General features: G+C 42.1%; 1 protein-coding gene across 1 annotated transcript in view; it reads right to left on the bottom strand.

The window, feature by feature from the left end:
* Positions 1–23,758, bottom strand: part of TBC1D9 (TBC1 domain family member 9) — a 56,178-nt gene extending 32,420 nt beyond the window's left edge. Inside the window, exons 1-3 of the mRNA XM_086464732.1 lie at positions 23,632–23,758; positions 9,152–9,262; positions 1,022–1,140 (exon numbers count right to left, since the gene is read on the bottom strand). Coding sequence (XP_086320858.1) covers positions 1,022–1,140; positions 9,152–9,262; positions 23,632–23,758 — 357 coding nt within the window. The remainder of the gene's footprint in view (positions 1–1,021; positions 1,141–9,151; positions 9,263–23,631) is intronic.
* Between the last annotated feature and the right edge of the window lie 3,221 nt (positions 23,759–26,979).

The following is a 26,979-nucleotide window of genomic DNA, read 5'->3' as shown; positions in this document are numbered from 1 at the left end:
AAAGGGCAGCTTTTCACCAAAGGCTATACAGCTCCTTCTGTTCTATACTGAAGTTCTGGTCTAGTCACTTATTTTCCCCAATCTCTTCCATAAACCTTCACTATTGCCTTCTATATTAAAGTTAAAAGAAGTAAAGTGACATCTTGCCTTCAAATTGCTCCATATTTACATGGAAAGCAGAGTATAAGACAGTGAACAATAATTCACATTTAATATTTGTCCAACTCTATGAAGTAACAATTTCATTAAAGGATTATATTTCACAAACATAAGGTGCTTCCATGATCATCTACAGCCCTCATACTTGATTCGCTAGTAAAACACAAACAACTACGGGATTCTTAAGACCGCTGACTTACTACATGAAATGTTAAAAGAGGAAAGAGACAAAGCCAATGCTTAGAACACACACCAAGTTAAGTACAGTAATTTTGCTTACAATCAGTCTTTTACCAAAATATTTATTTTTAGATAACTCTTTGTGTGGATAAAATACTTCTTGCCCATATAGCTACTATCTGTCCTATAAGGAGAAAAGAAATTCTGGTAAAACCAACCAAAAAACAAACAAATAAAAAAATTGACCAGCAACTCCTAACACCTATAATGAAGTGTAAGTGCCAACGCTACAGGATCTAACTACACAGAAGAGGGTAAGGAGACATTATACAATGAATGCATAAAAAAAAATTTAAAGCTTTGTATTGGAAGAGCAGTTATATAGAAAACTGTCAAAATTTAAGACAGAAGCATCAGTGCAATTAATTTTAGAACATACAATGTTTGAAGCCCTGCCTATATATTTAGATATATTATTTTTTTAATCAAACTGCTGTAGTTGCATGCAATAATCCCAGTTTCCCCTAATTGTTACACATATGTTGCTACTTAGAATCTGGTTTTCCTTCAAAAAGGTGGAGCAGCTGGTGACTGCCAGGTCAAATTTCTTCAGAATTCACATCAGTTTTCCTTCCAGTCACACTTACCATTAACAACATTTATAATAATATATTTAAACTACCTGTATTTTTCCTCTGACGAATGTATTTATGTCATTCTCATTTTCAAAGATTGAAAGAGTTTGCAACAAATTCTGTTCAAGCCATTCCCAGTGTTCAGTGATTTCCTTCCTTGAGCAACCTGTATATAAAAAAAAAGCCACAAAATAAGTAATTCACCATTGTCAATGTCCTCTTAATCATAAACAAAAGACTCTAATAAAATTCACCGGTAACTAGAGATGCAATATTGTACCAGATGCTCTGTCCCTGGAAAATTCCAAAAGTTTTCCCCATAGTCTTTTAATTTTATAATAAATAGGTAGCAATCTTCAAGATTATTCTGTGAGAACCACAAGCTACCAATAGCAGTATCATGAGCAAACCCTCCCTAACATTGAGAATTCTAACCACAGCAACAACACTGAGCTGCCCAAAGTCACATTAAAGAGTTAGCAATGGTATTACCTGCAGCTGTTAAGAATACAAAAAAGCCCAACAGTTCTATATTCTACCTTTGTTTCCCAATTCTTCAATCATTATATATATCTATAATGAAAAAAATATAAAATTTCAGTAGCAAAGGCTGAAAAGGATCACTTTCCTGAAAAGTCTATGTAATGGGTTTGTATGGCAAGGTTTTGGTATGGGGGGGGGGTTACGGGGTGGGTTCTGTGAGAAGCTGCTGGAAGTTTCCCCTGTGTCTGATAGAGCTAATGCCAGCTGGTTCCAAGACGGACCCACCGCTGGCCAAGGCCAAGCCAATTGGCAATGGTGGCAGTGCCTCTGGGACACCGCATTTAAGAAGGGGGGGAAAAAAGCTGCGCAATGGCAACTGCAGCAGGAGAGAGGAGTGAGAATGAGAGAGCAACACCTCTGCAGACACCAAGGTTAGTGAAGAAGGAGGGGAAAGAGGTGCTCCAGGTGCCAGAGCAGAGATTCCCCTGCAGTCCGTGGTGAAGACCATGGTGAGGCAGGCGGTCCCCCTGCAGCCCATGGAGGTTAACGGTGGAGCAGGTGTCTGCCTACACCCTGTGGAGGACCCCACACTGGAGCAGGTGGATGCACCAAGAGAAGGCTGTGACCCCATGGGAAGCCCGTGCTGGAGCAGGCTCCTGGCAGGACCTGTGTCCCCGTGCAGAGAGAAGCCCCCACCTGATCACGTTTGCTGGCATGACTTGGGACCACGCAGGGAACCCATGCTGGAGCAGCCTGTTCCTGAAAAACTGCACCCTGTGGAGGGGAACCACACTGGAGGAGTTTGTAAAGAACTGCAGCCTGTGTGAAGGACTCACATTGGAGAAGTTCATGGAGGACTGTCTCCCACGGGAGGGAGCCCACGCTGAAGCAAAGGAAGAATGTGAGGAGTCCTCCCCCTGAGGAGGAAAGGGGGGCAGAGACAACAAGTGATGAACTGACTGCAACCCTGTTCCCTGTCCTCCTGAGCCACTCAGGAGGAGGAGGTAGAGAAACTGGGAATAAAGGTAAGCCTGGGAAGAAGGGAGGGGTAGGGGAAAGGTGTTCTAAAGATTTGGTTTTATTTCTCATTACTCTTTTCTGATTTAATGGTAATAAATTATGGTTTTCCACCCAAGTCGAGTCTGTTTTGCCTGTGACAGTAAATGCTGAGTGATCTCCCTGTCCTTATCTTGACCCACGAGCCTGCGGTTATATTTTCTCTCCCCTGTCCATCTGAAGAGGGGAGTGCTAGAGTGGCTTTGGGGAGTGCCTGGCACCCAGCCATGGTCAACCCACCACAGTCTATTACAATGTCTCTTCTTCAAAAGAACAGTGCTGAAAGACCTCTAAGAAAGCTGTATCTTTCTAGGGGAAGAGGGTTGTCGGGGTCATTTACTTTTAGTGACATAAGAATAAACTAAACTTCGACAACCCTAGTTTGCTTAGGAGACCAAAAGGGTTCAAATGAAATATCTTTGAGGCTGAGGAATCAGCATACATGTAGTTTGTAAAGTAGTATAGAACACAGATGAAAAAGCTTCTTGTAGGAACTAGTTCATATATGCGAATTTTCACCTCTATTTTACTTGAGATGGATTGTAATAAATATAACTTCCATTCTGACCCTGTTCTCAAAATCTTGCAGAATGAAGTTGTTGGAACTCTTCAGGATCTCTCTGTACCCACCCTGAAGGAAGAATAAATTCAAGCACTTACAAAAAAAATTGTTCCCCCCCAAAAAGATGACAATTATGTTCAAAACCAGGACTTTAAGTATTTTCAGAAAACAAACATTACATGTTCATATAGTTTTAATCACGCTTCAGGTACAGATGTTCCTATCTCAATCCAGGTAGGAAATAGCACCAATACTATGTCATCTTTTTATTCAAATCACAAATTTGGCTCATTTTACTCAGAACTAGCAAGTAAATGTACCTACCTGCTAACTAATACCTACAGAATCCAACAAAGCAAAGGGACTCAGGGGAAGCAACCATTAGAAAGAGGCTAAATTACAACAAGTTGTTGCTAATAACTTCAGCTTCACTACAGGCACAAATTGTCACATGTTTGCACATAAGTTTTTCCATGGTTTGTAGAACTCAATGCAACCATCTTGAAAACATACCAAACAAATTTTTCCCTTGTTCAGTGACACATGATAGTGAAAAATATTCTCTTTACTGTATACCATCAGAGCTTTACACAACTCCAATTAAAGCAACAGAAAGTAACATTCTGTGCAACCTCCAGAAGAATTTCGCAATTCTAATTCTAGTAAGGATACATAAATCAGGTTGCAGAACAGCCTGCATATGTAACAAATATTTCAGAACCACAAGTGATTGCCACTGCTGTTTCTCCTTAAAACTACTGGATGCAACCAGACCTTTCTGGAACTCAGGGGGTGGTCTGAAGACTAATTTATATCTTCTTGGCTTTTACACTGCTGTAAAAAGCAATGATGAAATACATGAGCTATGTATATAGAACTAGACTGTCACCAGAAAAATCACTCATCTCTTGAAAGCAGTGACAAGCAGTGCAGACACACTATCATGATTTCTTAAAGCTGTCTATTTCTTGTTTGCAGTTCATCAATTATTTTTCATCGCTCTTATGAAACAGCTTTGGTTGCTTATTCTCAACCTGAAACAACTCATCTCATTGTTTCCGTTTCCATCTACAGCAGCTCATGCAGTCAGGCCAAAACCCATACCCCAGGTCTCATCAATTTATCATCAGTCTAGATCTTTCTCTTTGCTTTGTTCACTCAGGATTAAAAAACACTTTTGCTGCAATGTTTTAAACTACAAGTCAATTTTAACTCTGCTACTGTTACGTCTTTGTCTATCTTAGCACATTAGAAGCATTCACCATTCTGCCATCATTGGCCTTTTAGGTAAATCAAGCAATATCTCTCCCTTATGTAAAGGAAAAAAAAAAGTAACAGTTAAACCACTGCACTGTGGAATATAAAGCCCTCAAGACTGTCAGGAAAGAAAATGGAAAATAGCTACAATGCATACAGTAGGCTACTAATCACTCCTTCCCCTGCTCTAAATGGTACACTCAGCTTATGGTGTGCTCCACTGCTGAAACGGTGTAATGCCGGCCAGCATCCCTGGGAGACTGAGCCTTCCTCCTCAGCCTTCAGGGAGGAGATGAATAAGCGTGTCAAAAGCTAAGGGAGATCTAGACCAGATGGACGAAGGATGCATGGTGCTGGAGAGAGGATGAGAAGGGGCAATTGCCTGACAGGCAGAGTGGAGTAACACGGGAACATCTCAGGGTGTCAGGGTTAGATTTCTTGTATCTGGGTTGGTTTGTCTAAGGTGAGAGGTGAAGGTATAGAGGGAACGTGACTGATTTCAGGACTAAGAAAATTAGCAAGTCATATAAACATAGAATCATAAGGTTGGAATAGACCTCTGAGATCATCAAGTCCAACCACTGACCTAATGCCACCATGCCCACTAAACCATGTCCCGACGTGCCACATCTACATGTTTTTCGAACACCTCCAGGGACGGTGACTCCACCACTTCCCCGGGCAGTCTGGTCCAATGTTTGACCACCCTTTCAGTAAAGAAAGTTTTCCTAATGTCCAATTTAAATCTTCCCTGGCACAACTTGAGGCTGTTTCCTCTTGTCTTATTAGTTACTTGGGATGCTTTCAAACACATTCAGAAGTATAACTGGAGACAGCTTCCAAGTAGGGACTTACCCGAGATGCTTATTAGTCAACCTGAACTGCTGCCATTAACAGAATGCACTGCAAGAGAACCTGTAACACTTCAGGGAGCCTAAAATTGTTCTTGCCAGCAATTGCAGGCTCAGGAGCGGAGTGGCAAAACCTCAAATTGCACAGGGAGGAAGGAGAAAATAGTTATGGCTGGTAAACTCAACAGGACTCTAACTAAAACTTATAGCTTTGTTAACGAAAGCACATGGGCTTTTCTGAAAACCAAGGCATGTAATAAAACTTCACGGTTGGTGCTTTAAAAGGATCCATAATTTTATTTTTCCGCATGTGAAATACAGATTCAGAAACTTCTGTGAAAATGCACATAATCACCCTTATCACAAAAAAAAAACCTACAGCAATGGTTCTATACCTGAAAAGCACACAAATTTTGTAGGTGGAGAAGGATCTAAAAAAAGTTGTTCATTTCCAAACAGAGTTTACATATACCATCATTTTTCCCCCTAAATTAAGCACCAGCAGACTGGGGAGGGACACTGACACAGGACACAGAAGGGCTATTACAATACACTGATTCACAGGCTGATCCCATACAACATTTTGGATTTCTAGACCATTACAAAATTAATATGCTTAAAACTGTTCTTGAAAAGTTACCAGTAACATCTTTCCTGTATAGTTCAATAGACAGAACTCTAACTCATGACATCTTCAACACAATACTGCTCTGGAGAATGTGCCGTTAACAGGCCTCCTTTATAGAGCCATAAAGCCTCAGATCTACCAGCTAGAATCCTCATACAGTCTGGATTTAATAGAATTAATAACCAAGAAAATTCACATCCAAAATTAATTATAAACAAATCTGGGGTCTAAACAGAACTTAAATAGTCACTTTAGAGCAAATAAACCCCCTTGGATTATTTTTTACCCTCAGAATAATCTTGTACAGAACAAGACCAAATGTCACACAGCACGAACAAAGCAGGAAATAGTCACATTTCTTCCAGTCACTCTGTATAGCTACTTACTGAAGATGGAGATTATCGCTTTATGGAAGGCAGAGGAAAATACGACAAATTTCTGTAAAAATAAGTGATTACAAGTACCAAATAACCAGCAGTCTACCCCTAGGGAATACGGAGGGATAGCTGTAAAATGCAGGACAAATCAGAGTTGCATAGCTAAATGCAGCCAAATCCTTTAGTAACCTGTGTAATGGCAACAGCCCTTGATCCGTTCAGAAGGATTTGCTTTAGTTGCAAATTTATAAAATAACCACAGCGCAGAGCCTTAGGCATCACTTGGCTGCTCAGCTTCAAGGTTGTGTAGACAAATAATTCGCTCTCTGTAAAATTTTACCTCCCTGCAAGAGGCACACTATTCCCTCCCGGTGACGAGACTAAGCTAGCACAGTCTAATTTAACAAAAATAACTAACCCAGTCAACCAGCTAGATATTAGGAGAGTAAAAATTCAAGAAACACTCCACAAAATGGAAGCACAGATACTTATATTAACTACTTTAGTAATTCCAATTAGGGTTAAGATTCATAATTGAAGAGCATGCTTATTAAAACTAGCTTAAATGTAAACACAGTACCGTATTTCTACATAAAACCTGCAGTGTCTGTCACAGAAGAGAAACAAAACACTCACAGTTCAGCAGCAGCATAAATTTCTACACATATGGTACATTTGTTTATTCTGGGGCCATAAATTATCTGCCTCCAATTTTGTGCCCCTGGTTATCAGAAGACACACATTGTAGGTATAAAATTATAGTAATTATCTATAGGTGTCATGCAAAAAACCTGCAAATGCACGTAAAGCAAAGTCACTTGGCCTATTTCCACAGTCTTAAAAATTAATTTCTGAACATGTGCATAGTACAAGTGTCTTTGACTCAACACTGTTTTGTTAAGAGCTTTGGGATATGCTATTTTCTTTGGAAGGGAGTCTACAAACAGCAAGAAAATTTGTGCCCTTAGTTGCTCCCTTTCAAGTTTATGGGACAGAGGTTCTTCCTAATTGCTGTGTACTGACATTTGGTTGAAGGGGATTGTAGGTGCATTTGCAACTACCTCTGCTTGTGTATAAACAGTGTAAATAAATGTACTATTAAGTCCTTTTACCCTTCCTTCTCATGAATAAGATCCATGGAAAGCTGACACGCAAAGTCCCATTACTCATGGTCACAGCAGAGTAGCTGGCAGTACAAAGCAAGCAGTTCAATGAAGATTTGGCAATGACCTTCATAATATCGACAATTTCGTTAATACCTGGTTTTACTATTAGCTGTCACTAAAAGCAAGTTATGTTATACGAATTTTAAATCTTCAGTGAATTGGCACTAATAGGTGTAGAGGGGAAATGGGCTGTTTAAATTGCTGCCTTCTTTCAGGTCTGATACTATCAAAAGTAAGAAATACTTGGGCAAAGATAAGCTATTAAAAAATTTACTGTTGCATTCAGAACACGACACAACTTTGATATCACCTTTGTCAGACACACAAATCATATGCTCATAAGAATAGAACCTGCTTTGAATTGCTAAAATTATTAGATCTATGGCAAACCTTCATCCGTCCCTCCTCCCCTTCCCAAGAGAGAAGATTTGTCTGGAGGAAAAGTCATTGAAATAATCTATATGTCAAATGTTATTGGAAGAATGGGCACAGAGAGGGCACTGTTAGGCCAGAAGTCTGCAGCTTCATTAACTACTGTTTTTGAATGTCAGGCAGCATTGGGGGTGCACTGGAAGTTACCAGTCTACTGAAGAGACGACAGGCATGTATGCACTTTTCATTTGTTCTCTCTCAATTTTCTTTCAAATGAGCAGAGTTCTGGCCGCTGCCTAAAGCAGTGTTTGAAACTTTAGAACTACAGCAGCTGCATTCAAAAGACTCCATTTGCTACAACGGAAGAGCAACACTACCAAACTGAGGCTCTGACCTTACGAGCTTGGCCAATCAAAGCTAAATAACCTCAACCTTCTGCATCCAGCTTCAGTCACTATTTTCAGAACCAGCAAACAGAACCAGAAACCAACTACATACTGCTTTATGTTACTTACAATAGGTACCTGACCACAAAAATAAGCATTTAGTATTTACAGGATCTGATGCATGCAAGAATCCTATTTAATGTACCAAAATGTCAACTTCATTGATTTCACCAACTACTATAATGATAGAAGAAAGTCTTACAGTTAGATCTGTCAAAGTTTGAGCCTTAAAGACAAAAACTCTTAAGAGCGGTTGCATCTATATAAGAACACACACTTCTGTATTTAACCTAGCTAGCATCTTTCTGAATTTCTAAGTACATCATATTTATAAGGCAAACACACCATCCGAAATAAACGTTCAGGAGGTGAGCATCCCTGAAATCTACATGGTATTTATCCTGGAGGAGACCAAGCTCACTACCCAGGAAATGCCATACTGCTATTCAGTACTCAGGTGAGAGCTGGGGTTGCACTTACCTTCCTGGTTTCCATTTCAAGGGAAGCCAGATGCCCTGTCTGGGGAATTTGGGGTCTATAACCTAGGTACTCCTGGGTGTACCATACTCTTTAGAGATACCCCATCACAAGAAATGCTGCACTTTAGAAGTGCTGTAGGAGTGAGCCATGGGCATGTAGAAGAGGTGGCATGCAAGGAGGTGGGATCGATACTAGACCGCTTGTCTGGAAACATCTTTGGGAGATGAAGGGTGGGAAATAACAGAGGCTTCTGTCCCTGCTCCCTGGTCACTTCTGGCTTTACTCAGTCATTGTGCATAACACACACACATGCTGGTGTTCAAGGTCTTGAGTATTTGAAGCTCTGGAGCTTCTTAATTTAACCACTAGAGCAGGTTTTCATCCTGACCCATTTATTTGTCCTGAAATGACTGTGCTCAGCACTCAGGATGCTCTATTAGTTCTGTTGCACAGTATCCAGGAAGAATAAAAATGCGCATGACAGTATGTTTGTCCTTACCACAGGCAATAGTCCAATAGACCAAGGAGTCTGGTGCTTGGTAGAGGATTCGATACGGTGCCACTCTGGCACTGGAGTCCAACACAACATCAAGAGTACCCACAAGGAGACCTATGGAACAAGAAATTCTGATGAATACACAGTGATGGATCATCCAAGATTCCACAGAAGGGGGCTCCACAGCCCCCCTACCCCCCACCCCCATGCTTCCATTTCACCCTCCACAGCAAAATGCAGACCTATACATTCATCCGCACACTTGTTGCCTCTTGCTGTAAAGAAAGGAAGTGACTCAACAGGGAAATCTTCAGTTTCAACAAGACTTCAACTCTGAAATACACATTGATCCTAGCATAAAAGCAGACAAACTGAAGCAAAACAGAAGGTGGCCATTTTAGCAAACCCTGTTTAAAAGTTATTTAGTCCTTTCCTGTGTTTCATATACTGTTGGAGCCCCGGGGAAAATAGACAAAAAACATAACACCACACCCCCCCCAACACCAACAAAAAAGCCCAGACGATACACCCTAGAAAGGTTCAAGACTCAAATACCAGCTAGGAAAAACTAAGACTTCCAGCAAAAATAATTTTGCTACTTAATGGTCTGATTCTTTAGGGCAGAAGGGATCAAAATGCCTAACAGTCAAGCCGTTTTTCAGCTGAAAGGATACTGAAGAAAGACAAAGCCATACTGTTTTCCCGAAGTAGCTTTGAAAATTCTTTGCTACCAAGGAGGCCATCAGCAGTTGCATACCAAATGCTACCAACAATTCCTAACTATATTTCCACAAATTCTAGATCCTGCTTTAGTAAGAAGTTACACACAAACCAAAACTCTAACCAGGAAGCCTCGTTTATTTTTAAAATATGTGAAAGTTTCCCCCCTTTTCACCACTGCAAATATTTTTTCATCTCCCCTGCAGAGATGTCAGATTTAAGTTCTCATGTTAAAGTTCTCAGCAAATTCACATACTGAAAACAGATGGATGATCTTTCAAAAAAAAATTTTTTTTTCTGCAAATATTTAGTGGGGTAGAAATTAGGTGTTTTTAAACAGCTGAAATAAACTGCATGCACCAAAAAAAACATTCTAAAACACTCCTGTTAAAATCCTCTTCTCCTTTCAAGTGGCTGTTTTCATTCTTTACTGTCATATTTTTATCAGTTCCTCATTCTGCACTGTCACAACTGGTACAGAAGACTGTCCCCCTCGCTGTTCTTCTTTCAGATTTGCTTTATGCATCACAAAGATTTAAAAGCACTACCTATTTTCCATCTTAGTAGATCCCTTAAATCTGAACTGAAACTGATATTTGGAAATACCCCACCTACGAGTGATTTTGTGTTTGCCCATTCTGTGTTCTGTATTTGTATTTTGGTTTATATAGATCTTCACAGGCAAGATCAAATGTAGTCTCCTCCTGCCCAACGCATTAATACCCACCACTTTTTAACCCAAGAATTCTGAAATACACAAGAAAAACTTGAACACAACATTAGGTCATTAGTAAGCAGTGTTAGAGAGCTATCTGCCTATCACAGGATATGAACAGAAAATATTAATGTAACATATCCCAATGTTCAGTCTAACTAGCTTTAGCTGTTCTATTGCCACCTTAAACCCTCATCTCTCATGCATTTTGAGTACTGGTGTACATTAACAAACTGCCTCTAATCCTCCACCAGCCCTCCTAGATACACCTTGACTCCTTTCAAATCACGAGACTGAAGTAGGCTACAATGCTCCTTTAAACTTTTTTTTTTCTGCTAAATACACTCTTCATTCTAGCTTCACCAAACCAGTACAGTCCTGGCCCAGAAAGCACTTGTGTGCTATAACCATGGGCAAAGATCTTCAAATGCTTAAAGGTTCTAGCGAGCTCAAGAGTATTTCTCAACTGGAGTTGAGCAGACCAAGCCAGACACTGCACCGCGTTAATCATTTGGGTTTGCTGCAAACGTAGCAGGGCTTATGCCAAAGATTCTTCATGCTTTGCAGGTTCACATGTCTACTGACAGTACTAAACATGCAATAGGCATGATGTAATATCTAAATAAAATTGTAAGCTGGCCAAATGTAATCTTCTCTGAGGTACAGATACACTGTTAAGTCCCTATAATCTCTAAAAATATGCTTGTTTCTTTCCTCCTGCTATACTTGCAAATCTGTTGGTGTCTGGGTGGTCCTGCCAACCAATTCTGCAACTAGTTCTGGGACGGTGCTGCAGCTGTAAAAACTGGGATACACAGGTAAGGTCAGGAAGCCAGAACAAACCTACTGACTTGTGCAGCAACATCAAGCTAAGAGAGGCTTCCCATCCTACCTCCTTCTCCCCAGTATGTGGGAGATAGGAGAGGAGCATCCCCCTGTCCCACCAAACCGAAACAACGTAAGGTAGAGCTATGTATTCAAGAAAAGTTGAGAACTCTATAAAAAAACCCTGAAAACTAAAGAGATTAGCCAGCACTGAAACAACAGATAAGAGGTAGTTAAGGAAAAGAAAAGAAAGAATACTTTCCACGGGTACAGTAAGTAGAAATTGTCCAGTGCCTTTTCAGCAATGGAAATGGGTTGTAGAAATAACCATGCAGTGAGGTTAAAAGGAAGAAAATTCACAGAACTTCAGAAGACCCCATGGAAATTCAGTTTAGCTTGCCAAGATAATTGCAACAGACAGTTTATCAGTAGAATTTTACTTACATCACGAAACAGCTGTTCTGATAGATCATACATGTGATATTAAAAAATAATTTAGGTGGCTTTATATACATTAAAGCAAATTAATATTTACTCTTGCAATCATGCAAGACCCCTGACTGCTCTCCTTCAGGAACTGTTCCACTTTGCATTGTAGGTTAGTGTTGGTTTTTTGGGTTTGGGTGTTTAGGGTTTTCTTTGTAATGCAGACAATGTGATGAAACCAGAATGAAATCACAGCAGTTCAAACTGATAATCTCTCTGAGGAATTTCTACAGTAAGTGATAATAAAGTTTTTAAAAAAGTATAACCATTTATTTTAATACTGTTCATTAATTCTTCGTATAGGAAAGTACCTTTTGAGACACAATTAAGAAATACGTAACTGTAAGTTTCGATAGAAACAGAACAGGCAACAAAGAATCATATTCCTTAGATTAGACTGGTCCTTGGGCAAGAGCCAGTGAATTATCCAGGCATCAAATCCTGTGACTCTACAGATTGCAAACTTTTTCCTCATTATTTCATCAGGTTTCTGACTAAATAGTGAAATAAGGGAAGGAATTTGCAATGTAAAAATACTTAATCTGCAAGCCCTTGTTCAAGCAAGCAGTTTTCATGATCAAAGGTTTAAAGCACGTGTTAAAGTTTCTGGGATTAGCATCTGGCTAACTGATGACAGCCCCGATCCAGCAGGCACTTGAGCACAGGTAACCTTATATCAAGGAACAGCCCCATAAGACACACACGCCAAACGTCTAGAGCAATCAGACCTACATACAGAGGCAGGAGGGAAAAGGGAGGGGTAATGCCTTCATTTTGTTTGACACAACTTTTTGAATAAAAGTTGTAAAGGGATTACCTGATACAATTTATGCTGGAGGAAGAAATTACACTACATTTTACTTATCTGACCACTGTGCCTCACATTTTGTTTTAAGTACACACATCAGTAGTCTGTATCCATGCACTAAATTATGATGTACTGTACTGGTACCCTTACACTAGCAACCAATTTTCAAACTGGTTTTTGCTAGAAGGGATTATGACCACAGGAAGCCTGACCTCCTGCATAACACAGACCCCCTTTAAGCCAAACTATTTCTATATGACCAAAGGATGTTTTCAAGACAGACAAGTCATCTTGATTTGAAAACTAAGCCAATTGATTCAGTCAGTTAAGACTCTTCCAAGCACCACTCCACTCTCTGCTCTTTGGAGACCAGCATTTCAGATGGCTTACAGTCCAGACTGATTACAAATTTCCCACAAATGGTAATGAAACCAAGGGATGACCTGCAGAAGAATCAACTTGTTATGTTCTAAGTCACCACACTGAAAACACACACACTTCAGAGTATATGGACCCAAATACTCATAATAAGTCACGATGTTTTCAGATGTTCGGATATCCATGGCGCAGATCTTTGCTGCAGGAATATTCCTCCCTCTTTCTTTTCTTTCTTTTAAAATCCAAGTAGTAGATTATTTTAAATCTTTTGTAAGAATTTGCAAGTTTCTTTGCAAAACACAAATTATTGGTGTTTTTAAAGGAAAAGCAAGTTTATGCACCTTACACACAAATAATCTTTTTTATTACAAAAGGATTTTCTTACTGACAACCACTAATCCACTTTCACAAAAAGTCACACTTTGATTTAAATAAAACACACAAAGATCAAGCAGTCTTCATCACCTTTCTACAGTCTTCCTGGCAGCAATCTTATGATTGATTGTGAGCCTGCAGTGTTTTACCTGCTCAAATACACAGTTCTCAAACTAAATTGGATTGCGTATTCTAGAGTGAAGATCTGGATTACATACTACCTCTAGCGCCCCTTATTAAAACACCAAAGCCAATTTATTTACTGTTTATGAATGATAATAAATGACACTTCAGACCTCAAAAATCAGCAGCAACCACAGCTTTGTAGCACAGCAAACACTATCAAAAAGCTCAGGACAATATCAGATAGTGACACTTCCCATTCAGCTTTAACACACAGTCCTCAGACTTGAGGTGCTTTCAGCACACACCAGGGACCTGTGATACAGCCATTTTTCAGTGTCATAGGCAACTTGCATCAAACCTTGTCTAGAGCTGGAAGGAAGTTGGTGCCATTGTCGTGCCTGGTACTGCCACCCAGAGACACCCTCCGCTCCTCCAGTTTGCCAGACCACAAGCATGTGTTACTCACCTGGCTCCTGAGAGACGAGCCCTGCCCTGCCACATCCTTCTCCCAGCTCTATACCAATATAATCTAGAGCCTGACAGTCTCTCAAAACACCTTCTGTTAAGATATTTTTATCTTAAAAGTCCCTAAACCAACAGCATACATCTTTTTAGCACATAGAGCAAACACAAAAGCACACCCTCTAAAAGAGCTAAGATTTATTACAGGTCAGACTGTGACTCGGAGTCACGCTCATGAGCTATCACTCAAAAAGCCCCACGGATGTCAGCAGTCTATTTGAGTATGAGCTCAACACCGCAACCAGGAAAACTTGCATCTCACGTGCCATGAGCAAGAATCGTGACATTCCAACACAGAATTAAACACACACTGCTTAAACGGTTCCCGATATTTGAAGTGTGCTGATGATCCGTTCTCTTTCCACTAAAGTGAGATGGACACACAATGAGCTCTGGTCATAAATCTGAAACATCCAAGGGACCTATTTGGATTATAGAGGTCAGCTGATTTCTGAGAAAGCACCCTGTGATTAGCTCTTTCATTTGTTATTACAGGATGAGGTCATCCAATTACTTGTCTGTCAAAACTCTATGTAAAGCAATACTCCGAACTCCATGCTTAATACTATGGACAAATCCTTTTAAAGGGGAGGGTCAATTCTATTTATTTCATTTCAGGGGAGAGACTAAACAAATAGTAAATATTATACACCACTCAAAAATAATTACAATGTTAAACTTCCAATCCTGGTAATAGTATCTTCATACTTTTGTAGATAACCTCTTCATTGTGAATACCACTCTTGGAACTTTATGAAGGGTTATACAGTTTTGTTTTATAGGTGTTCATTCATATGAACAAAAGCACAATAACCTCTAAATACTTATTTGGTAATTGTCTTCCCATGAGGGTTGGCTTACATAGACATGTAATGTGGTATCAAGAAAAACAAATTCTTCCTCTGAAATTAAAGCCTAAGATTTGTTCAATCTTCCCCAAAGCCTGCCTTTGCTGCTCTCTTTTTCTATCAATCAGTTTCATAGAGCACTGATTTGCCCAGCCACTGTTCCCTTTGCAGGCGAGTTTTCAAACATGTTCAGTGAAACTGACAGTATTTACTTTTTCTGTCTTCAGACTGATGAATACAAACAAGAGAAGATCGAAAACCTAAGCACTAATCTTTAAAAAACAGCTTGGAAAGGGCCAATGTGATGATCTGGCTTGACTACTGCAGGATAAAGCAGCAACAAAGGACAAAGTTTTCATCCGCCCTTCAAGTTTAACAACTGTGACTGAATTGGATTATCTTCCAAACATCTTAAAAGTAATCAGCCATTGAACATCTACCACAGTACTTATCAGGGCATGCAAACAACTCATGACCATCCCTGTAAAAATCTGTATCTTAACTTGAACCTAAATCTGACTGGGTTTAGACTTTCAGCTTTTAGAACTTTTTGTAACTTCATCTGCTAAGCTGAAGGGCCCTAATCATTGCAAAACGCAGCCACGCTTGTCAGTGTTATCTACCAAGCAATATCTAAAATATTTTAGCAGTGTTATCTACCAAGCAATATTTAAAATAAAACTTTGCTGTTTTTCTCTTCAGAGAAGAAATGTGCATTACAATCTGTGTACTTTGACACATATAGATATATACACACACAGCAAAAGAATTGCCTTTATTTCCACTGAGGCGCAGTTTGCAGATGATTAAACGTCCAGGTGCAGACGCTCACACAATAATACATCCAAACACCACATTCCCAGAAACAAACCCACCACAATTTGACCTGAAACAAAAACCTAGGAGAAGTAGGAAAAGGCCAAGTAAAGAGAGGAGCACTGACAGGACACACTAGCCAGTTACAGGTATGTGAAGGCTTACAACACAGAGGAAATTGATATTTGGACAAAACCCCAAACAAGTAATCTCATACATCCGAAGAGAATAAATTTTATATTACATGACAATCACAGCAGACTATATGAAATGGAGAAACAGTGAAAAGAATACAGAAGGAGTTAAATGCCTTCAAGGTACGATACAAACATTTACTCATAAGTTTCTAAACAACACCGAAACCACACACCACACTTAGGAAAAGCCATTTTGGTCAAGTACCATTGACCAAAACAGCAAGGGAAGTTACTGAATTTCACTCAAAACTAATTCTTTTTAAGTATCCCATTCTCTCAGAGTAGCATAAGCAAATTAAACAAATTTTGTCCAAGAGCAAAATTAAAATATACTGCACCAAGATAAGATTCAGATAAACTATGTAAGATTAAGGAATAAACCAAGTACGTATGAGCAATTGAAGAAAAACAAAACAAAATAAAAACCAACTACCACTATAATTAAGAAACACAACTGTAAACTGAATCTAGCCAACAAAATCAATTGCACAAATTGAGCACTGAAGCATGCACAGTAAATTGAGCTTGAACTAAGGAACAGTCCTGAAGCCCAGCATGGTCAACACAAGCTAAATCTGAAGAGAGGCAATAGTTCCAGGGGAAAAAAAAAAAAAAAAAAAAAAAAAAAAAAATCACTCAAATTCTAACTGTTCTGACTAAATACCTGCAGGCAGATGATATTTCAATAAGCTATCAGAGGAGGCACTTTACCAGGGGAAGGAACAACACTGAACAGAAAATCCCAAGAACCCTGGCTAATAAAACACTGGAAAACACAGAAAGGAAGCACAAGATCGGACTGTGAGGAAAAAAAAAACAAAAACACATTAAAAACTTACTAGCTGAAACTAAGACCGCTGCTGCAGTAGGAATTCACACATCCTTACCTGGAAACTTCAGGGGAAAAAAAAAAAAAAAGAACAATTGGGCCTAGAAAATACAACTTCTCTTTTGAGGAGAAAACAAGAGGAAAGGTTTTGAAGAAGTTCTCCAGAACCTAAGACCACCTCAGGACCAGATTTAAAAGCAAAATGCAAATTTAGATTACTGAATATCGACATTGATCAGACATCAGAAGTATGATAAGTGATCAAAGAGCTAAAGAAAAGCAAGATTTCAGTCAAATGCTTACAGTCCTTCACACACCCTGTATCGTCACACTTTAGCAAAGTCAGTGGGAGCAACAGCTCCTGACTACTACATGAAAAAGCCACCCAAAGTGTGATACTATGAAGGACAAAAAAAGTAGAGGTCGCAAAACTTAGGGTAGAGAAAGTTGAATGGATTCTGCCTATACCAAATATTTACAAGAACAACAATAATATCAGAACACATATGTTTCAATTAACTTTCAAAAGCATTTGAAAGCATACACTGGCACACCTTGTGGAACCTCTTCTATTTCTACAGAACCCTAACTGAAACTGTCACAGGCCCAAACCCTTGTGAAACAGGGTATTGTCTTACAAGGATGCGTAACCGGACAGTGGACTGATGGAAATATGGAAACTGATGTGAAGAAGTACTACTTTCTCTATACCTTTCAGTGTGGCACCAGAGAGTAATACCAAAACCCTTGTAAGCCACACAAACTCTGGTATAATGCAGGAAATGACTAAGAGCCCTAGATATTTATTGCTTACTATGTTGTGATCCTGTGTGACACTTCCAACAGGGTTTCATACAAACAGAGATCTTAGGAGAAACAGCATGTCATCCTTGAGTGGCATGTGTTATGCAATTAACATTTTGTCAGAAGGCAAGAATGGGAAATGACGGCTCAGAGGCCTTGATGGGTCACACTGCTCCCAAAGATAAAGCTAGACCCAGCAGCATCTCAGGCACTGTACTTGTGCAAACTGTGCATTACCTGTAAGAACCGAAGACCAAGAGAAGCATCAGGCAGGAAATGAGACACCTTCCAATTAAGCACCCCTGAAAGCATCTGGGAATTCAACGGGAAGACTGGTGAGTCAATCTGGAGAATCCAACAGCAGTTCAACCCTAGACATCTGCATGTCCTCCTGAAGCGGAAATCTACTAGTGTGAAGCAAACACACCCACAGCAGATCCTAACGAGAAGCTCAGCAGCGTCACAGCAGATTTGGTGTAGCAGCAAATGCCAGAGCAGAGAGGAAGAGACTAGTTTCCACCCCATGAGCCAAAATGAACATAGAAAGCTGAAGGACAGGCTGACCACTCGTGTCAGTTATGCTAGTTGTGTGTATTTTCATAAATGCTGTATTTAAAGTATCAGAAAGCACTTGGTTTCTACTCAAGCGTACCAAGTTTGACATGCAAACTCCTAACTGTTTGAGTCAAGGACAGAAAGTGTCAAATTTGTAAAAGCACATGCCATCCTTTCATCAGACAGATGATATACTGGCTAAAAGCTCTTCTAAATCTTAAGTTTATAGAGGTTTTCAGGCAACCTCTTCCTCAACCCTCTGAATTGAGACGTTGAGAACGAGATAGAACCTTACCTCCAAATCTGAGCTACTAATTGTGTTGTCCAGCAAGGCTGCAGAAAAGTGTTCTGAGTTAGAACACTGTCACAGTATTAAAAATTACATTAGATTTGACATTGAAGGCTCGCATGAGCCAGCCAAGCTCAGAACCTCTCCTTTCTGCCTTTCCAATGTGTATTTTACATGACAACCCCTTCTGCAAAACTGTCTGGGGAGAAAGACAGTACTTCATCCATTTCTTTTATCACCAGCAGTCAGCAAATTTCCATCTGCTCTCTTCTGCTTAAGCATTTGAATCATCTTTGGCAACATCTCATGGACTTACAAACTCATACTGAATCTCTCACACATGCACTGTCCCAGCTGTAAGCATAAATTCCCTATCTGCAAAATAATTCAATCCTAAAAACAGTTCTTGCAAACTAAGAACAACTTAGTTGCCTTGGGATTCAAAGAGACCTCACAACAACTTTTTAAACAATATTGGTTAGAATTTCACCTCCACACACAAATGCACACATGCAAAAGGAGCCCGGCAGTCACAAGCTAGTTGTACCACACCCTCAACCTCTCTTCCTGTAAGCTCTAAGTGGAGGCACTGCTCTGCCGTCAACTACTTGTCGTCCTAATTCCTTGCAATATTGACTCCAAGTAAAGGAGTTTGGCAAGCATTACCACAGTATAGCAGAAAGCAGTTAGAGCCATTTTTTAACCTATTTGTTGCATCAGAATGCAAGATATACTTAATAATACAGAACCGTGAGCCTTTTAGTTATTTATAAACTTCATGACATGTTCAAGATCCTTACATCCGTGCAAGTAACACAGTCATACAGGGCACAGTGCCCAAACGATGGGAGAGATCTGGGTTCATGCTCTCCAAACGCCTCTGCTTCAGCTGATGCAGGCTGCTGCGTAATACACTGGATCCCTCCGGAAAAGGAAATATTTCATACAGGCCAAACTACCAGGCTGCCCAGGGAAGGGAGCCAACAAGCAGGAAGCAGAACAGATATCAGGGAGAAAGGGTTAAAAACATCTGGCACCTTTGTGAAACCAGTAACAGGAAAGAAAAGACTTTTTCCCCTGTTGGTGAACAAAAGGAAGACGAAACTCTTGAGAGAGAGACAAAAATATAGGCATGGCATTATCTGCAAGGCATGAAACAATTTAATTATGGAGAAAGCTCATCAACCATCAAATACTTTTAAAGCAGAAAAGTACATTTTTTGGTCTTGTCCTAGAAGATTAATGCAATGATGCAAGATAATGTGAGTTTGTAGAACAGCAATGAAAATTCAATTTAAAATCCAATTTACAAGTCTTTCTTTACAAGTTTTTTCTTTTGTTAAAAAGGAAAACAAAAACAAACAACCCTTCAATTAAGGCATGCTTACAAAGGAAAGTTGCATTGATGTGACTGGTACTGACAAGGACAGAATCATTTAAAAGAGTCCAGGCCTCAGAATAAAAATGGATGCACACTGCTTAGTAGAAAAGCTCAATCACTTCAGTAAAGTATCAGATACATTTTTTAGCTGAGTTGACTTCTAGGGACTCACTAACTAGTCACTGCCCTAACACATAACAAGATCATCATGCTTCTAACTTGTTACAGTCCAGTATTAAAACAACTGCAGAAAATGTCTCCAATGTCCAAACGAGTATCTAAACAAGAGGGCTTTCTCTGTTCAACCAAGTTACATAAATTGAGGCCAAAAAGAGAGAATCAGCACAGAATGGGCCAATTTTTCACCTCTTCTCCCAAAGTGACTATTAAGTCCTTTTCCTGCAAAGGGTTGTTGCACTCAGAGTGGATCCAGGAGAACAGGTAACATGAGTACTTCAACATAAAGTCACCAAGAATACTTTCACCCATCCCCAAGGCTATATAAACTACTTGGTTTTAGACTGAGATGTGTCAAAAGACCTAAGAAATCCTATTTTCTGGACTTTGCTCCGGTGATGGTAACCTCCATCCACAGGATGGTGGTAATTAAGTGACAGGGGACAGGTAACAGACAGACCCTAGCAGTGATCATCAACCTTCAGCCACATTTTCACAGTCACAGTATTCAGCCACAGCACCGACTGAGGAGGCCTGTCCCTAGCTTTCCCCCTCGTTCCCATTCACCCCAGGAAAGCACTCACTCTCCCCCTTCAGTCATGCCAACACAACAGCACAACAGTGCAGCCCCAACTAAAGTTCTTCAAAGCCCAAGGAGTTCGCAGATCAAGAGAGGGGCATTACACTTAACCCTGAGCAGTGTGCTGACTGGTCAGTTTCACAGCAAACCTAGATTCGAGGGCCATGCCAGCGATCAATTCTTCTCATTGTCCAACCACTGCTTAAGTTACATAGTGAAGCCATCTCATGTCATCAAGCCCATAGTCTCGTCAATTTGAAAGTCAATTGTCATTCTACAATTTAAGACAAATGACTTCAACAGTCAATAATGAGACAGTACAAGTCAGCAGAAGTTAGATCACAAAAAAAGAGTGACAGCTGTATTTACATCCTCTCTCGCATATACAAATCCAGACCACTCCCACCACAGTGAAAAATCTTGCATACAGTATCTCTAGTCAAGTTCAAGGACACATAACCTGGTTTCCCACAGAGCAACCAGGCCAAATTGTATACTGCATTCACGGGTGGGTAACTTTTTAGATTATATCTAAGCAAAGTTCAGCATTATGTCACTGCAGAAAGAGCAAAAGAGCAATTAAGGAAAAAAACAAACCCAAACAAACCAAACCCCAAAAAACCACAAAAGGTTCTTTTTCCCTGTTTCTTTACTTTTGATCAGGTAACCTCCACCTCTGTCATGAGAGCTGTACCATTATCATCCACAGAACTTCCACAGGGTCACGCTACATGCTGTCTATCATTATGATGTACCCTGTTGACCGTTTCAGCAGATTTATTTATTCTGAACCCTCAGGATCAGCTAGGTCCCTTAACCCCTTGCTTTTAACCAGTCTTACCTACAAAGAACAATCCATTGGCTTCCTTCACCTGCCTTAGTTCTCAATGGGCAGACCACAGCTGTCAGAACAGGGAAAAATTCCAGTATTTCAACGAAAACCAAGTAATCCTGAATTTCACTTATCACTGTGCATACCAAGCTGGGAATGGCCTGGACACTCTACACCCCTTTCTTTCTTCCTCTCCCACCTTTTGTTGAGCATGGTGTCAAAAACCCACGTGATGAAATGGCAAGGTCTGACAAGTTCCCACACAGCCCTTGCAATACCGCATGCTAGTAATGGATGTTTGTTCAGTTACGCTTCTGGCAACACATTGAAAAAAGCTAAAACTTGTGTCCAGTCCTTCCCCATACAGACAGACAAACCCCGTAGAAATTGATTAGCTATTTGTAACTACTCAGTGCCACAGCAGCTGCAATGACAGGCAAAGCACAGACACTAATAAAAGCTACATGGAAAGCAGTTTTCAGAATACATATAGAACTTTTGCATCCTAAATCTTATTCACTGTACAGACTGCATTCACACACTAAAATAATGGATACAATGGACAAAAAAATTCCGGGGGGGGGGGGGGGGGGGGGGAATGCCCAAACAAGGACAGAACTATTTCTTCATTCTGAACTCCTATCAAATGCTGCTGGCTTATCTGACCTTCACAAAAAAGGGAGGGCACAGTTACAGATCCTACTCCCACTCAAGGACTACATTTTCAAAGGTGATCTCTCCATCTGTACAGTGGTATCATCAATCAGACTATTATACATAACACTGCAAGAAGGCTTAGATACACACGCACTGTGCAAATACATTGAAGAGAAAACCCCAAATTATCAAAATGTTTCCAGAATAGCTGAGAAAACTGACTAGGCATCTCAAACAAGCTCTAATTCAAAGACAACAAAGTCGGAAAGGTACAAGAACACCTTGTCAGGCCACCTACAGTAAGGCAGAGGAATAAATCCTTTAGAGGCCAGGGGGGTAAATCCATGAAAGAATAGTCTGCAAAGAATTTCTCAGTAAATACAGCAGGGGTGAACCTCTGAGGCAAGACATGCTTTTTACAGGTTTGCCAACACTGTTTGTAATTCAAAAGATAAAAAAAAAATAAAATAAAGAAATCCATAGCCAAGGTGGAGTGGCTACTGGTCACTTTCCACACAAGAATGAGGCAGTTTATCAACATACAACACTGAAGAAGACTGAAGATCTCAAGAGCCTATGTGAAAACACACTTTACAGCGGTGCATTACTTCAGATTATATTTTGTTTGCTAGTCCATAGAGCATTCAAAGGCTGAAGAAACACTTAATCTCCTGGTAAATATGCACAGGACCTTGAACCAAACATAGAGCAGCCCATACGTTTATTTTGATTAGCCTGAAAAACTAGTTGCAATGCAAGTGGGTAAGGGAAGACCCACAGCTTTTCAGAGAACGAGCTTGAGTATTTTCTGCCAATTCAAGAAGGACCAGTGATAACACCATAGGGCTCCGTCTCTCCAGTTTCAGACATGCATATACATCGTCTAAAAACGATGAAAGGTCTCAACAAATCTATGTGCACGATATTACGGAGACCAAGATGCGTATGACCCAAACATCTACAACAGTGTCTCCGGTTACCAGCAGTCAAAACCAAAGCATTCAGGGAACATACTTCACAAGGACATCCCGGAGAAGCAAATCTGTTCTCATAGTACGCGTTTGTGAATTACAACTTGGTCTTGTTTTAAACAACATGTGCTAGAGGTTCAAAAAAGGAAACGCGCCGCGAACCGGGGCAAATCACACCCTGACGCGCGAAGGCATCGGGCACCGGCCCCCGCCCGCACAAGGCTTCACACCGCGCCAGCCCTCAGGAAGCCGTAGCCTGCTCCACACAGCCCAGCACCCCAGCGCCAGCCAGGCGCCCGAGCCCCCCGCCGCCTCACAGCGCCGTCCGCGACACCAGCCGCCGCCCTCGGCGGAGCCGCCGGGCTCCTCCCGGCCCGGCGCGGGGGCCCCGCACCGCCCGGGAAGGTGGCGAGGAGCGGGGAGGGTCCCCTGCAGCCCCCCGCTGCGGGCTGTCGCTCCCCAAGAGCTGTTATCCCGCCCGGCCGGCGTGAACCGACCGCCACCCCGGGGAGCCCCTGAGGGAGACGGCGCCAAACGCGGCGCCGCCCTGCCCTGCCCTCCGCGGGACCCCTGCCACCGCCGCCGCCCTTACCCGCCAGTCCCCCGCCGCCGCCATCGCCTCCGTGCCCCTTCCTCCTCTGGAGGATGAAGTAGGGGTTGGCCCGTTCCGTCACCCACAGGGCGTTCGCCAGCAGCACCTCCTCGGGGTTCACCCACATGCTCCCAGCGCAGACAAAGGCCGGCCCGACCGGCTGGCTGGCTGCGGGGCGCGGTGACTCACGCACGCACCCTCCGCATCAGACGCCACCATGCCCGACCGCCGCGGCGGCGACGGACGGCGCAGCCCCGCGGGTACCGGCGGGCGCAGAGCGGAGGGGCGGCAGCCGCATATCCCCGCGGCTCCCGCCGCCTACCCGCCCACGGCCGGGCGCGGAGGGGCGGCCGCAGCGGCCAGGGGCAGGGGCAGGGGCGGCGGCGGCCCCGGCAGCACCCGCCGCAGCGCCGAGGGCAGCAGTGACATCAGCGGCCGGCGGTGGCGCCCCGCAGGCCCGCCGCGCGCTCTGCCTCTCCGCACAAAAGCCGGTGGGAGAACGGCGGGCACCCGCACCCCGCGCGCCGCCGCTCGCTCTGCCTGGCGCGGGGAGGGGCGCGCGCTCCGCACTCCCCGCACCTGCGCGCACGGTGGGGCGGGGCCGCCGGGATGGGATGGGGGGGGGGGGGGGCGGGGCGGGGCTGCGGCGCGCGCGCCACGGCAGCCATTGGCGTGAGGGCGGGCGTTGGAAGGGCCGGTCCCACCTGCGGCGCCGTCCTTCTCCCGCGCCCCTCGGGACGGCGGAGGAGCTGGCGGTCCGTCCGTCCCTCCGTCCGTGCGGCGTTAACCCGCGGGGTTAGCAAGAGAGCGCTACCTCCGCTTTTTAACCGCCCGCCCTGAAAGACTGCGGGTTTTCGTCCCGCAGCTCGGAGGAGTTTGTGAAATGGGGCGTTGAAAGGAGGCGGGGGCTCGGGCCTCGGCGGGGGGCGCTGGGCCTGCCCTCTTGCCGCAGCCCCTCCTGACATACCCGCGTTGAAGCTCCCCTCTGCTGCTGAAGGCCGCAGCCTGCCTGCTGCCTAGGAGTGGGGGGAATTTCTGACGGCCTGAAAAGCCCTAAAATAAACCGCGGTGCTTGTCTGGTGTGCCAAGCACACTGGGAGAGCGTAGTAGTACATATCGCTAAGTGTTTTGTACCCTTGCAGATCTGATCACTGTTTGATTTACAAGTTGTCAGGAAAGGACTGGACTCACTGGCCTTCCTTTAGTCAGAAAACTGTTACCATCTGATCAGATACTTATCTTTGGGTTACTAAAGATGCTGAGAAGAGTAATTGAAACCCCAAGGAAAATATTAAAACCATGTTCGAGGCACCAACTTTTCATACGCTTTACAGTAAGTTCAGCCCTTCATCAAGTGGTGCTGACATGAAGCTGGCACCCCTTGTCATGGTCACGGGAGAAATTACTCCATCTGAGGTAGCGGTCATGAGGCTGTTACTATGTAGGTGAAACGTTCAGGAGAGGACGTGATCATCTCTGAACGCTTGGAAATGGACAGTGCTGCTCTCACTCCCACCGCACCATGAGGCATATCCGTCATTGTTGCTAAGGCAGGCGACCGCCGTCCGAATGGGAGTGCACAATTTATCACAGAATCAGATTATCTTGAGTCTTGATATTGTTGAAATGACCTCGCCCTTTGAACTGGCAGGGGTTTTTAGGGGTAGTATTCTTAAAGAAAAATCCTGAACAAGGAAGTTTCTTATAGCTTTGAGAAGAAATTTTGGGATTTTTAAATTTTATTTTATTTTATTTTTTAATTAAACCAGCTCTAGTTGAAACCTACACGCCAAGTAGCTTGAAAGTTAAATTCTAGCCCAGCTGAAAGTAGTGGCAAAAATTCCTAGTAACTTCCGTCAGTAAAGGCAGGATGTCACACACATAAGGCTCATCAATGCTCCTGTGGTGTCACGGGAAGTACTGGTGGCATTACATCCTAGCGGTGTCATCCCTGCCAACAACCTGCAGCAGAACTACTAAAGCCATGCCGCCATTTTGGGAAAGAATAACCAAACAACACTCTGCTGCTGCCAGAGCCGGTGATAAAGTTAATTTTCTTTGTGAACAGTGCCGTTGACCTCAAGAAGGAAAAGGGCATTATCAGAGGCTGGGACCTCCTCCTGCTTCCCGTTCCTAACTTGCTTTCCGACAGCGGGCACAGGCGGTTATGCACGCAAAACTGTAAGCACTGAAAACAGCTGCCAGGCCTTGTTAGTGCCAATTAGTCAGTTTTAGATGCGAGCAGGGTGACATATATAGCAGGCATAAAGAACACCAAAAGCTTAGTTTCTAATATCCTTCCTGTTTATTTTTCATCAAGGATTCTAGAATATTTGAATAAAACTGGAAAGAAATAAAATGTCGTCACTCGAGTAAATGGCATTTAAAATGAGGTTATAGTGTGTCTCTTTGCTGCTCTGTTGTAGATAATATCAAGATGTTTTGAAATGGAAACCCCATCTGCTTTCACAGTAATGAAAAATAAGTGTTGTGCTGTCATGGCTGACCTTTTTGTTGAAGCCAATACAAATATTTTCTCCTTCATGCCCATCACATAGCTTTATCCCTTGTGCACAATGCTTGTCTATGTGTATTTTTTTCAGATCTTAATGCTCCATTATAAAGTTTCAAAAGTTTCTTTTTCATCATGTAATTTGGGAACAAAATACAGAACTTCTGGCCAGTCCTGTGAATTGTAATAGGAATTTTTAAAAATCTGAAATGGAAATAAAGGAATAATTGCCCCAGCTTGCTTTGTAATCTTTTGTTGAAAAAAACTGTATCAGGGTGGAACCTCAGTGCGGTTTTAACACTGCATGGGGCTGTTTCAAGATCTCTGTGCCATTAGACTTAAAACTTCAATGTACACCATTCAATTTTGAAAAGGAATTAAAGAAATCAGGAGCAGATATCAATACAAATGAAGGAGTCGTTTCTTATAATGCTGTATTATAAACCTCTCAGGGAAGAAAATAAACATGATCCTTGAAAGACAACCGTTCTGTGCAATGTCATCAGACTAACGGACAAAACAGCACTCGAGCCAGAAAAAGATGAAATAAAGCAGACATTTTACCGTTTATTGCTCTGAAGACCTTCTTACAATGGACCTCTTTTTTTAGATGCAGCCAATTAGCATTTGCTAGTGGTTCAGGACAGCCATTCGACTGATGAGGAGCAAAGTTAAAATATCAGGATGTCAAAAATTGTATTTGAGAATGCGCACGTTGTTCAGGTTGGAGCAATAGTGGTATAGGTCCTACACGAGGACTTCCCTTAGCATGAAGAAGCACCCAGCCATCATTCTCTAGAAGCTTAGAGCCTTCAGCTGCTATAAATTAATACCTT

Source organism: Leptosomus discolor, chromosome 4, assembly GCF_034619465.1.
Source record: "Leptosomus discolor isolate bLepDis1 chromosome 4, bLepDis1.hap2, whole genome shotgun sequence".
NCBI classification, from domain to species: domain Eukaryota; kingdom Metazoa; phylum Chordata; class Aves; order Leptosomiformes; family Leptosomidae; genus Leptosomus; species Leptosomus discolor.
This window is presented reverse-complemented; position numbering and strand designations above follow the sequence as displayed.